At 38.4% G+C, this 14,183-nt stretch overlaps 1 protein-coding gene across 3 annotated transcripts in view; it reads right to left on the bottom strand.

Annotated features, from left to right (window-relative positions):
- The window catches only part of TANC1 (tetratricopeptide repeat, ankyrin repeat and coiled-coil containing 1), a 168,839-nt gene that overhangs the window by 43,394 nt on the left and 111,262 nt on the right, over positions 1-14,183 (bottom strand). For all 3 annotated transcript variants that reach the window (XM_063429637.1, XM_063429638.1, XM_063429639.1), the window contains 6 exons: positions 12,166-12,291; positions 10,277-10,558; positions 9,493-9,644; positions 7,168-7,399; positions 4,421-4,587; positions 734-1,341 (listed from right to left, as the gene is read on the bottom strand). In XM_063429637.1, coding sequence (XP_063285707.1) covers positions 734-1,341; positions 4,421-4,587; positions 7,168-7,399; positions 9,493-9,644; positions 10,277-10,558; positions 12,166-12,291 — 1,567 coding nt within the window. The remainder of the gene's footprint in view (positions 1-733; positions 1,342-4,420; positions 4,588-7,167; positions 7,400-9,492; positions 9,645-10,276; positions 10,559-12,165; positions 12,292-14,183) is intronic.

Raw genomic sequence — 14,183 nt, 5'->3', positions numbered from 1 at the left:
ACATTCTAAAATATTCTTTCAAAATTCCAGTGAACGACTATACTTTAAACAGAATCATAACAAAGTACAGAGCACTTTTTAGGGGTTAGCGAAAATGGAACAGAGGTAAAAGAAAAAAAAAAACAAATAGTTGCATGACTAAATAAGAAATACTTTTGCAAGTCTGAGCATTGAGATTTTAAATGTGCTTAGGATACTGTAAATGTTTACTTGTCTTCATAAATTACACAGACACATGCAGTACTTCCACCAGTGAAGCCCTTAGAGCGGGGTCTGTGCTATTCATATCTATACGGACCCCTGTGACATAACTGGTGCTGCTGTCCAGGTGCCCCATCCTGCAGGAAACCATGAGGTCACCCTCCAGATGTCATCAGTGGCTCATTGTAGCCTTTCGGGCCCAGCTGAAGTAACCGTTCTAATGACTTCCTAGATTAGCTCAGCAAGCATGACATTTACAATAGGAAGTTCCAAGGACTGGGCCAGAGAAAAGCTTGCTATACAGGCGTCAAAATGATTACTACTTCTAATACTTGGAATAAAAGATGGACAAGTGACCTTTAGCCCTTCGTGTCAAGGTTATTTGGACTTATTCATGCAGAGCACAGAATTAATAGGTGTTTTCAGCATCCTCTCATTACTGAAACACAGTCAAAGGTTTAGTAAAGGCTTAGAAAGATCAGTAGAGTGTTTATTTCAGCACTGATGTGTATTTTTCGCCAACGACTCTTACCGTGGTTCACACAAGAACTGTGTGCTCTCTCCGTCAGCTCTCCAATTGAGCCATTCCCTAAAGGATGGGTGGCAAAACATACGGGTTTTGTCCCTCCGCTTAATTAAAAAGCAGGAGAGGATGTCCATTCGATGCTGAAAGTCTTTCCAGTTTTGTTCTGGATACACATTACCGGCATTAATAGCCTGGAAAATTTGCTCATCAGTCATGGGATGCAATGAGGCCAGTGCCAAGTTCAGAATGGGAAGTGCTTTTTCAAAGGCTGAATTTGTCATGAATTTCATATTGCACTGTAGCAGATAAAGTTCCGACACAGACACGGGCACAACTTTATAACTGGAGCTTTTGATGACTAAATGTCCCCTTTCAAACAGATCGAGCGTCAGTTTCAGATACAGATAGGAACCCTGACTTCTTGTGACCAAGTGATCGCTCAGTTTGTTAACCGTGCCCGCGTCTGCTTTCCCATTTAAAGATATATTGTTCACAATTTCCTGACTTGTGCTATGTCTGTACTGGATATAGGCGATCAGGTCATTGTAGATGTCTTTGTTCTCTGGGAAAGCGTCTAAGGAAATCTTGGACAAGGGCAGCAAACTTGTTATTTCCTGCAATTTAGAAATAAAAAATAAATTAAAAAGTGCACATTTGTTAGATGGTTTTATTTTAAAAAACGGCAGATGGCTAGCTGCTTTTCGTACATTAAATATTAATCTGCAGAACAACCACGTGACACAACAGCTTAGTTTTTCCCTGTGTCTACTTTCAGACTCTCTAACGGTCTTCCCCATACACTGCATTAGGTAGATTGCCTGGCAGACAAACAAGGGGTAATATAATCACTAGGATTCACAATGAATAAGAAGTATTTTGGCAAGTGAAGCAGGATTACCCGATAACAATAAACCGGCTCAAACAGAGGAAACTGACAAACTGCTGCACTAAAGAGCTTAATCGCACTGGCAAGATAATTATTTTGATGGAAGATTTTGAGAACAGGGACAGCCAGAAGGTATAAACCCTAGCTGTTGTAGAACAAGACCTGCAATGCTTTGCCGGTCTTTAGGGAGTCGGTGTTTTGGCCACCTTTCGTTTTAGAAACTGTTTAGAGAATTTCCAACTTTTCTTGCGGTTAAAATGGCTCTATCCCTCCCTGCTCTAAGAGGCCATGTGTGTTTAGCAATTGACCGGGATTTGATTGCATTTACTGCTTTTGAATACCAGCCAATGTCTGTCTGCAGAGCCATGCAATAAGCTTTATACATCTAAGATTCAATCTGTTCATAGTCCAGTGATCTGGGTCGGAGATTCCCGAGCCATGCGATGCATTTAAAAAAGTTTATTTACTAAAAACCATGTTGCAGTGAATTGACAATTTTGGCTAAAATAACTTAAGTCTGACTCTTGCAACTTGGTTTTTAATTTCAATACCATTCATTGTTTAGTAAATAATCTCTTCTGACTCATTAAACAATCGATATTCAAAGGTAATAAACATTGTGGTGGGTCATCCTTAAATTCAGTGTTCAGGACCCCAAGATAGGATCCTCACACTCGTGTTAGATTTGAGTGCCTGTGTCTCTTGCTGGTGTTAAAGCATTCTGCCGATTTGCTCATCACTTATGACTTTGTAAATAACATGCAAAAGCTGCCGATACAACTTGGAGAAGAACAGTACAGAGTGTAACCTTCACATTTCCTGGAAATGGAGCCCATAGAGCTTTACTTTGGTGACAACTAAAAGTATTTATATAGTGCCAATATATTCTGCAGCACTGTTCAATAGGAAACAAGAAAAATACTTAATTTTAACAAAACATGTTAGACATTTGGGAACAGGATGTAAAGAGGGCCCTGCCCATATCAGCTCACAATCTAAAGACAAAAGTAAAAAAAATAACATCAAAATTAATGTTTTAGTAAAGTACACTACTGATAACCCCGATAGTAATTCTATGCTTCATAAAAACCAAATGTCTCGAGAAATCAATAATGAAACCGGTGAAATATCGGATTCCAATTTTATAAAACCCCACTTTGAGTTTAACAAATAACACCAAACACACTTTTAGTATTTTCGATTTTACAAAGCCGTAGCATACGTGACACCTGAAGGTGCGGTTGCAAGATGTAATCTGAAAATTTTATACAAAGATCAGAAAACCTGTTTTGTTTAGATATTTCTTTCAGGAACCTTAGCTACAATGTTAGCAAACGTATACATGGCATTCCATCTTAAAAACTGAAGTTTCCAGATTATATCCCAATGCATAGACACACTGATAACTATAGTGCACATAAAATGCCGAAAGCAAGAATGGCACGTGTATAGCTGTGCAGTGAAGCATGCTGGGACAGAGGAGACATACCACTGCATGCACCAAAAAACAAACTTCAGGTACATTTATTTGAATTGATACATTTCCTGTCAATTAAGTAAGTAACAATGTATAGATCAAATTGTAAATCTTATCGCAAACGGACCTTGTTCACCCAGCTGGGGAAGGGGAGTGGAAACTTTAATATATGCGCTTAAGTTAGCAAAAATAGAAAATGCCTTAATCTATTCCGATGTAAAAGCGATATAAACACGTTTCAAGCCTGTGTGATTTTAAATAAAATATGCACGTGTTCTGACAGGCTACATGTTGCATTACAGTGATAATGAATCAGTCTAAAAATACATAGCTTTTCAAATGACCTCTTTCCCCAGTAGGATACCAGTGTAAATGGGTTTAGCAAACAAGTTGTTTTTAATTAAATACTGCTAATGTGGATGCTTCATAAATATACAGAAGGAATTAAAGAGGATATGACGCATACGGTCTAACTTACAAGAGAGGGAAAAAAATGTAAAAGCCACGCCGTGTATTTCTGCCTTCACCCTCAACGTTCACAATTATACCCGAAAAATATTGGGAAGTCCGCCCTGCGATGGTCTCCTTAAACATAATTCAAGCTAACATGGAGCTTTTACTAGGGGCATTTACTGTACAAATCTACATAATCCCCTTATTCTAAATTCTGCAGGACCCAAAGACGAATCATTACATACTAAGCACAGAAAACAACAAAAGAAAAGTTGAACATGGAATGGTAAAGATTACAATTTGTATTCAACGAATGAGAGAAACACTATATTCCTGGCTCGATCCCTTTCTATGTTGTACGTCCCTACTCTGACTCTGAGGTTTTAAATTAAAGAAGTCTGCATGCATAGGGCCCCCGTCATGGGTTCAGATCTGCACCTACCCATCTGAGAAGTGTTAAACATTTACTGTTCTAAAACAGGGACAAAGATCATTGTATTTTGAGGAAGGGCTCAGTCAGTACTCTGGCAGGATTTATATTTAATTATTATCATCATCGACATTTATACAGCGCCAACAGATTCCGTAGCGCTTTACAATATTATGAGAGGGGATTCAACTATAAATAGGACAATTACAAGAAAACCTACAGGAACGATAGGTTGAAGAGGGCCCTGCTCAAAGGAGCTTACAGTCTATAGGATTTAAAACACAACAGGACAGTGAAGTAGATCTGAGTTGGCATCACAGTTACAAAGTGGGATTTACACTTGAAAACTGCTGAAGTGTTAACTGTAAAGGCAATAGTGTTGTCTGCTCTGTATAATTATGTTTTATGTGATGTTTATTTAAGCATAAATTTATTAGGCTTGTTTACCTGAAAATTAGTCCGGATAGTCATAATTAGCTTGATCCAAGATGGGAAGGAAGGAATAATTTTAGAAATGAAAGAAGCAATGGTTTCTCCGTAGTCAGGTTTATGAAATTCTGCCTCATTTAAACCATCAACCAAGATGATGAACTCTTCCTCCGGGATTTTTCTCTCTGCGCGTCAAACAATAAACATGGGAAAATGTACACAAAGCTGAAAAATGCATTTTAACACTCCTATGTATCATAAAAATGGTCTACTGCAGACAGTTTTACTGCCATCATCAATAAAACCCACTAAAAAAATCCCCAAAATGTGAAACTGTTCTCCTGACGACTTATTTTATAAACAATAGAATTTGGTTTTAGAACATACTTTAAAGGGAAATCATTCAATTAAAAAACTCATACTAGACCCAGATTCCCAAGTGAGTGATTGTTCTGGGCAGACGGGTTCTCATATGTTAAAATTATTTTATTCGTTCTGCTGTAAGAATGTTTACTGCAAGTTTCTAGCTAATAGAAAAAACTGTGCTAACCAATTATGCAAAGTTACATGATTTAAAGGGACAGTCCACTGCCCAAATACACAAAAAATAAAAATCACTGTACAGCCCACTGCCAAAATAGACCAAAGATAAATCACTGTTTAATATAAATACCCCAAATCATGTATTTAATTATGGATTTTTTTATTTTATTTTTTTAAATCGGGGGTATTTCTAAAAACAGCTTGCAAAAGCTACAGATCTCTTGTCTGCAGCCTATGTGCCATATTTTTCTTCCCCGACTCCAACAATGCAGCTCAATGAGAAGTCTTTGCTCAGCTGGTGTTCTGAACAATTGCTGCCTCTTGAGTTTAGCTCCACTGAGCTAAGCAACGAGGACGTAACAGGACTGGATACATGATTGATAGTTGGTGGGTGGGGGTTAACAAGATTAATTTATAAAAGTGCCAATTTCTATTGAAATTTGCCCTTTATGTAAAATAAAAAATAAAAAGAGGACATACTTTTCACACATAAAGCATGTCAACAAGCTAAAGTGCTTTAAGGGCACAGAGTGTTCCTTTCGTATAGGCACATACGTTTATGGTGTTTTTAAAGGGAAACTCCACTTTTTCACCTGTTTTCTACAGGTAACTTAGGTCTTATGCTCACTTTAGCAACATGTTAAGTATGTTACTTAATAGGGCACTAGTGTTATTTTAAAGTTTTTTTTCTTTCATGTTCGCATGATCTAATTACAAAAATATGTTTTCCTTTGGAAGCAGGCTAACTGCTGGGAGTGGGAATGATGATAAAACCTACATCGATTCTCCTCCCTTGTAATGGAAACAGATCAGTGCATGTTGGAACGCAAAGGTGTAATACCATCCCCATCAATATCTATCGTCACTACTGGCTGCTACCATTCATGCAAAAAAAAAAAAAAAATAACCAAGCAAGTGTTTTAGGCATTATAAGGCTTTGTTTGTACTATTTTCTTAAAAACAGGTGTATCTACAAGCGTATACATTTCTCGTAATATAAAAATGCTCTTGACTGAACATGAGAAGAAATGGTTGTGTTTTAGACATCAAATAACGCCTCTTGCTTACTAACATTTAAAATTGTAACCACTAAAGAACACAAGAGTTCCCTTCCATTTGTAGCAACAGTAATGTTTACACGAAAAACATTAAATAATTAAATGCACCTCTAGTGCTGTCTTCCTGGCAGCCACTAGGGGCGCTTCCTCCTTCACAGCCGACTAAAACTCTGCTATTCAGTCAGATGGTCTCATTTGATTGGAGCAGCTTGGTGCTGCAAGTCTCCCAATGCTTCCCTATCTGGAAACATTGGATTAGCTGAGACCATCAAACATGATTATCTCAGCCGAGGAGGCAAAGCAACTGCAGTGAGATCAATGCAGCAAGGTAGCTAGGTAAGTAAAACACACCTTTTAAACCCTCACACTGGGAATGGGGGGGTTCTGTGCGAGCTCCTAGTTACGGGAACATGATATTTGCACAAACATACATTCTTAAAGCTAACACTCTAGTGTTCCTATAGGAGGAGTTCCAGAAATAAATATCAAAACCAGATTACAAAACAAACAAAAAAAAAAACTATTTAAACCAGATACATTGTTAAAATAAACATAGCAGACACATTTTATTTATGAAACTGCTAAAACAGTGGAAATTCCCTTTAACCTCAGCGCTTTGGGCAGATTTATATTGTGACATTTATGTGAAGAACACATACATATTTTATTAACCATGCTTAATTCTGGCATTTTGTAACCAGGGGACATGGAATGCAGTTATACTCCAGCAACTGTTTAAACTCACCCCCCTCCTTACTAATTAACTCAAATCCTTTTTGTGTCTATGATCGGGAGAAGTCAACGGATGTCTGATACATGTATTTTTTTTTTCTAACACTCTATAACCCGTAAAAGACCAATCATATTCATGGTTTTTAAAGAAGAAAAAAATAAACCATTGTATACGCCTAGTTATCACGAGAACAAAAAGGTTTTAAATTAGTCTTTTTTTATATATATATATAATTTAGATAGGACTTTTCCCTGGGTGGCTGTTGTTGCCTATGGGACCAATGTTATGCTGTAATAAAAATCTGGTCTTTGAGAATTCGATTCCTTAAGAACGACAGGTTTAACAATCTCTCTCTAAACATTTATTATCACATATTTAAAGGCCATAGATCCAAGCTCCCTGACAGTTTCTCCCCCTCCTCCCCCCAGTACCTCTTCGAAGATTTGTCAGTGGCTCCAGGACACCCCTTCGGAAAGCTGATAGAGGATCTTGAACGCAGGATCTTAGGCTCAGTATACTTTGCAGTTGTGGCTCTCTGATCAGCAGGTCCCGGTAGGATGCTAACTGATTGGAACGGCAAAGTAGAGCGGCAATGCTGTGCACAAACTCGGGAACCAGGCAAGTGTACGTGTTGTCTGCTTGACAGTAATGATACGCAACAACCTATAAATGGCAAAGTATTACATTAGAAGGGAGAAATGTAATGAAAATTCCATACTTTATCTTCTTCGAAAACTGTTGTTAAATCCCTTGTTGGTCGAATGTCCCCAGCAACATCGGAATAAGCAAATCATTGGCATTTTTCATTTAACACAGACTAACAGAGCAGATAAGATAAAACTAGACAATATATCGGTGTCATATGGGATTTTGACAGAAGAGCAATTCCCATAGAAACTACAAATATTTAACAATTATATTATACTTTAATTTCATTCACATACAAAGCCATAGATATAAATGAATGACTAGCAGTAAAGGATGTAAATGGAAGCTAGGGGTGTCTTCCATTTGGATATATATATATATATATTCATTAAATGATAACTACACACAGAACTGGGTGAAGCCCTGCCACCCTGTTAACTGATCGAATATGAAGTGAGCAGTCATTCATCCTTTCCTTTGCTGGCAGCTCTGCAGAAATTAATGAATGAAAACACTCATAATATCAGACCTGATGCTTTCATTCATTGGCTTTCTAGCAATTCTTCACACTTGATGACTGGTGGACTCCTGGCACTGCCCACATCAACAACAATGTGGCTCCCTCTCTTCTATGGGACAGTAGAGGTGCAGAGTTAATCTGCATTGCCCGGCTGACTACACTGAACCAGGTGAATCGTGAATGGTCACTGGAAGCTTTTTGGGGAACTAAAAATAAGTAAAATACTAACATGATGTAATAAAACAAAAATACAATAAAAAGCAATATTTTGATGCACTACAAAAGGAACCAAAAACAGTTATATTGTCTATATAGTAAGATAGGATACTATTTTAAGATATTAAAAAAAAAAAAAAAAATCTGTCTTGAATGTAACATACATGTTTTTGAATGCCCACATTGCCCAGGGTATCACACTGGAAGACACCAAGGGGTTTATTTACTAATTATTGAATCGTGGTGGATTTGAAAACCAAATTGCAAAATGTATACTGAAATAGCCGATATGGTAAATTCTACGCCACTATAGTCAAAGTCTGGCTAGTTTGTTTTTAATTCTCTATTGTTCAGTGTTTAATAGGGTTTGTTGTTTCTTAGACCCACAAACTATGAGCATGGATTAACCTCCCCCCCCCCCCCCCCCCATGATGAGGTTTCACTTACAAATGCCCAGACACATATGACTTACTCGCCCTTACTGTTCTAAACTTGAGTGTGGATCAACTCCCTAGATGCCAACATGACTGATGGGTGAATATTGCCCTGACTGGCATGATACCCACACTAATATGGTGCAAACGGCTCTGGTAGCTTTATAAATAAGAATGACATAGGAAGGTAAACAGAGGCAAGAGAAACCATTGTGCTAAGTTTGCATCAAAAGGCACAAAGTACAAATTTACAGAGAGAATAAAGTACTCCATAAATAAAAAGATACTAATAATCCAAAAACATTACCCTTTTCAAAGAAAAAAAACAAAAAACATTAAAAGGTGTATCTAATCTAGTAATAGGTGTATTTAACCAAACAAATATATCAAACGTCTCGAACGATCTCTAAAACCCTTCTGGTAAACTCCCCGATAAGTTCCACACAGAATTCGGGGGGGGGGGGGGTTTATCTACTGATAGTAGAACAAACAGGAAACTATTGGCAAGTATAAAGTTGTTATCATCCCCTTCAAAAAACAGTATCAACAATAATTCCTCGATTTCCAGATTAAAAAAATAAGAAAAAAGATTTTATAGCCACACGCACACACAATATGCACAGCCTGGGAAAGACAGAAAACAAACCTCTGACCTCTTGAAATATGAAATTATAAGGGTGTGGACAGAAAGGTCTTGATGTAAATCCCAGATACCCAGCAGTTATGGGAGTATCAATTTAGCACACCTCTCTGTGTATACCGACCCCACCCAAGGAACAAAGACTGATAGTAGTCTTGCAGTAAAAAAGTCATTGCAAAAACCCAAGATGTAATTGTGCAAACGGAGCAAGAATAACCGTTTATAAGCTTCCGTCTCTTGCTCAGCTTCCAACAAGTTCTGGTCTGTCGTTTCATTAAACAATGCAACCTTCTCTTACCTTTGATGCAAGCTGCTTCAGAGAATCATCCATCATCTTCTGACGTTCAGGACTTCCAGGGCAGCCCATCGTCTTCAAGGTGTTGGACCCACACATGGCCAGACTGAGAGGGGAGGTTTGAGAGAGTGGGATATCCTGAGTATGGTCAATGCCTGCACATATAAAAACAAATTGTGTGTGAGCGCAAGTGCTAATTTCTCTCCCTGTTTCTTTTGGCTACAGTAGGAAAATATGTTGCTATTGAGGGGAAAAAAATATTAAGGCCTAAACAATTTATTCATTGAGAGCAATATAAAATGGCCTAATATCGGAGATGTCTATTGGCACAAAGGTGCTGTTTCTATAGTGACACCTTGTTTATTTACACCACTAGACTTTTCCTGGCAGGGGCAGGTGTTTGAACAATCCAGGAAGGATTGCCACAAGAAAGTCTAGTAGCCTCGTGTCTAACCGCAGAAACAAACTTAATCATAAAATGAAAAAGAAAAAAAAAAACCTATGTGCAACAACAAAAAAATGCTTTAATCTGCATTACAGGCAGCCACTTAAAGGAAGTTGGAAAAAGGAAGTTTAACAGCAGCTGTGAAATGCTACCAAAAATATCTAAGTAACAGTCACGACTTTATCGCAGTGATAATCCAAGCACACAGAAAAATTAAGTGCTTGCGTAGCATTACCTTACATGAGAAGTAACAGCAGAACAAATGCTAAATACTTTACATTCATTAAAAAATGTAAAGATGTCTATCTCTAAGTGATATTACATGCTGATCAGTCAACATACCCTTCGGAGAGGAGGATGGACTGTTTGAGGCAATCTGTCGCATTCGTGTCCCGTGGCAGCTAAGTGCAACCAGTTTGGAGATAATTGCGGTCTTTCCAAACCCAACGCTGCCAACAATCAGAGCCCCCCTGCTCTCTGGATACTCCGGACTCTTCATTATTTCTTCAATCTCCTGAAACAGCCAGCCTCTTCCAATAAACACGGAGTCGGTGGTTATGCTTGGCACCTCAAACAGCAAGGGCTTTAGGAGGATGTCTTGAGGCTTGTAAGAAATGCACCGTGCTGCAAAGTAAAGTAAGGGAGGAAAGATGGGAATTACAGAAATAGTGCAGCAGTGGAGAATGCCAGCCTGGTGGGATTATTTTCTGCAATATTCAGTGGGTTATGAGAAACACAGACCAAACATCTCATAACGTAATGGGCTGCGTAATCTATATGGAGGTAGTGAATGGTATACAGGGGTGCAGAGCTAACCAAACGCCATGACCGGAGGACCAGCTATTGTGGTGTTGCCATGTTGTCCAGTACAGACCCTCACCTACTCCTCTCTTTTCACTCTACTTTCAGGGAAACATTGATTTAATGGTTCCAGCAGAAGAGGTTGGAGATGCAGTAAGTGGCTAGACAAAAAGGGGTGGGGAGGTTAGGTGAAGGTACTCTGGACGGGTTTGCGTGTGTGAATAAATGCACAAATATATTTTTGTAAACTTTTTTCCCTTTTTTGTATATACACGCTCAACAAATATCCCTGTACAAATTACATGGTAGAACATTGTTTTTTAAAACATATAATGTCACCTAATGCACGTGAACCCCAGTACAAGCACACATTTCTGATAGTGAGCTTTTACAGAGTTATTTAAGAACTTGCTGAGATACTTCAAAGCAGCCTCCAGACCAATATTCTCCAAGTGTGTCCTTATGATTTACCCATTGCCATGTGGTGCCTTTGCTACAGGTATCTCAGCAAAATCGAGTCACGGACAACTTCGTGGAGTTAAAGTAGACCCAAAGGTATAATTTACTCTGTGAGGCTGGTGGCCCTGGGGAGATATCTAAAAAACACTGCTCCATAGACAGGGTTACCATTAAAGGAAATCACCCACCTTAAGGGGACAGACCATGTAATCATTTTTAGAAATATGTAGGGGGAAAAAAGTTAAAATAAAGAAAAAAATAAAATAAAAATAGAAAGATGTTTACATGTGAAGTCTCCTGCATGTGCTGCAAAATCCCAGGCTCTGCAGCTCCCACAGTGAGCTCAAAGTGACTCAGCCAATCACAGTGCACACAACTTTCTATATCACTGCTGGGCTCATCCCATAAGCATTGCTTTATGGGCACAGCAAGGGTTTCTGGGAGCTGTAGTTCAGCTGTCAACATTGGCATGACAACAGCTTAACAACACCTTGAAGAAAGTCATGATATCATGAAGATCAGTACTTTTACGTCACAAATGGGAACCCCATAAACCCTGCTGAAGTGGTTATGGTCCCAGGTGTGCCCTGGCTCCTCCCCAACACAACTAGCGGAGCAAGGCTTAACTTAAAAGAGCTAAAGGAAGCTCCAAGCAAATGGTTTGACTACTTACTTTGGGATACTGGGGTAGGGGAGACAGGACACACCTGTCATCATAACCACTACGGCGCTCTGTAGTGGTTATGGGAATGTCAGTGTTCCCTTAAATCTATTTTCCCTGTTTCTTCTTCCTTGTATTCTGGAATGTAAATTGCATACATTCTTTTCTTCACCAGGGTTACGGTTATATTCAGGGATTACATATGGTTCTATAAGGGGACCTTGTAGAACCATGGTTATCACTGTATATATCCAGGCCACTTTGGTAAAGTTAAACTGCATTGTGATTTAAAGTGCCTGTGCCTTGGTACCTTTCATATCCTGTTGCATTCGTGTTCCCGCCGTATTATGCCACGGCATTCTGATGGAGGTTCGCAGAGGAGCATTCCGTTGGACGTCCAGATAGCTCAAGTCTTCCAATTTCGTGGAACTTGTTGCTGAAAAAACAAGAATATTTCCCCTTGTTATAATCATTTACTTTCAGTAACATTTATTTAAGCAGCACTAAACTGTGCATGAAAACTGCATTTGACTGGGAAGCGGCAATCTATTAGAACAGTCAGTGAGCGCCCTGCCCACAAGCTTATAATATATCTGGGATTGGACAGGTGACACATACAGAAAAAGAGAAGGGTGTGTATACATATTGCATTAGGTTAAATAAACGTTAAGTTACCAATAATAATGCATTATCATAACATAAGCTGAATGTATCACCAATGGATTTTCGATTGCATACAATTAAAGGAAATTACACCTGCCAAAATTAAAAGACAAATTACTTTTTATACATTTTATGCAGCTTTATGAGAGTTTACACTAAATTCTAAAGAATCCAATTCTCACTTCTCTCTAGTTACCATTTACCCTGTGCACTACTGTTTAGCTCTCCTACTGAACATCACATGTTACAGAACAAAATGATCCTAATTTATTTAACAGATGTGATTTAGCCTTCTTATCCAGAATATTTTTACTGTACGATTTAGGCAAAAAAATATCATTGGCAACTTTACAAAAAAAAAAAAAAGTTTAAATAATTAGACACACTGCAACAAAAGGAGAAGAGAACCTGCAAGTGAGCTTACAATCTAAGATGATGATTCGGAATGATTCAGTCAAGCTGGAGAGAGAAATTAGATATTTACAAAGAGGAGATGTTGTCTAGACTCTAGACTAGACAGTCTAATGTAGAAGAAAAGTAGAGAATGTAAATCTGCAACTTTATTACTATGCAGACAACTATAGTACTGTGCAGGTATCAGAATCCGTACCTGGCCGACTTAAAGGAACACTATAGTCACCTAAATTACTTTAGCTAAATAAAGCAGTTTTAGTGTATAGATCATTCCCCTGCAATTTCACTGCTTAATTCACTGTCATTTAGGAGTTAAATCACTTTGTTTCTGTTTATGCAGCCCTAGCCACACCTCCCCTGGCTATGATTGACAGAGCCTGCATGAAAAAAAAACTGGTTTCACTTTCAAACAGATGTAATTTACCTTAAATAATTGTATCTCAATCTCTAAATTGAACTTTAATCACATACAGGATACATATTAACATAGCAGGGGATAAGAAAATCTTAATTAAACAGAACTTGCAATAAAGAAAGCCTAAATAGGGCTCTCTTTACAGGAAGTGTTTATGGAAGGCTGTACAAGTCACATGCAGGGAGGTGTGACAAGGGTTCATAAAGAAAGGGATTTAACTCCTAAATGGCAGAGGATTGAGCAGTGAGGCGGCAGGGGCATGTTCTAAACACCAAAACTGCTTCATTAAGCTAAAGTTGTTCAGGTGACTATAGTGTCCCTTTAACATCACATAGGTTCTAGACCACTAAAAACATTAGCCATGAGTGAACTAGATCTTCCAGTTATCAGCGGAACAAAATTAAACATGAGCTATTTTCAGGGTATGGTATGTCAGAGTCAATTATCCAATGGGGGATATTGACATGAACAACATGAGTACTAAATATTACGGACACCTATCCACAAATCTAAATGGGGCTATTAAATGAGCCCTCCAGATCGCTAAAGCATTTTAGCTTGTTGAAGTGCTTTGTGTCAAGATTGTGTTCATTGTACAAATAAGCGTAGATTTTAATAAAGATTGGCACTTTTAAAAATTAACCTTGTTACACCCCTTGTTACCTTACCTTGTTACACCCCCCTTGCTGTCGATCAGACAACAGGTCCTGATACTTTCTGTTGTTACGCTCAGTGGAACTAAGGTCAAGAGGCAGCAATCACCCAAATCACCAGCATTGCAAAGACTTCTCATTGAGCTGCATTGGGAAGTCTGTGATTGGACAGCCACAGAAAGG

Source organism: Pelobates fuscus, chromosome 8 (genome assembly GCF_036172605.1).
Source record: "Pelobates fuscus isolate aPelFus1 chromosome 8, aPelFus1.pri, whole genome shotgun sequence".
Classification (NCBI taxonomy): Eukaryota; Metazoa; Chordata; class Amphibia; order Anura; family Pelobatidae; genus Pelobates; species Pelobates fuscus.
The sequence above is the reverse complement of the archived record's forward strand: the minus strand, read 5'-3'. Positions and strand labels throughout refer to the sequence as shown.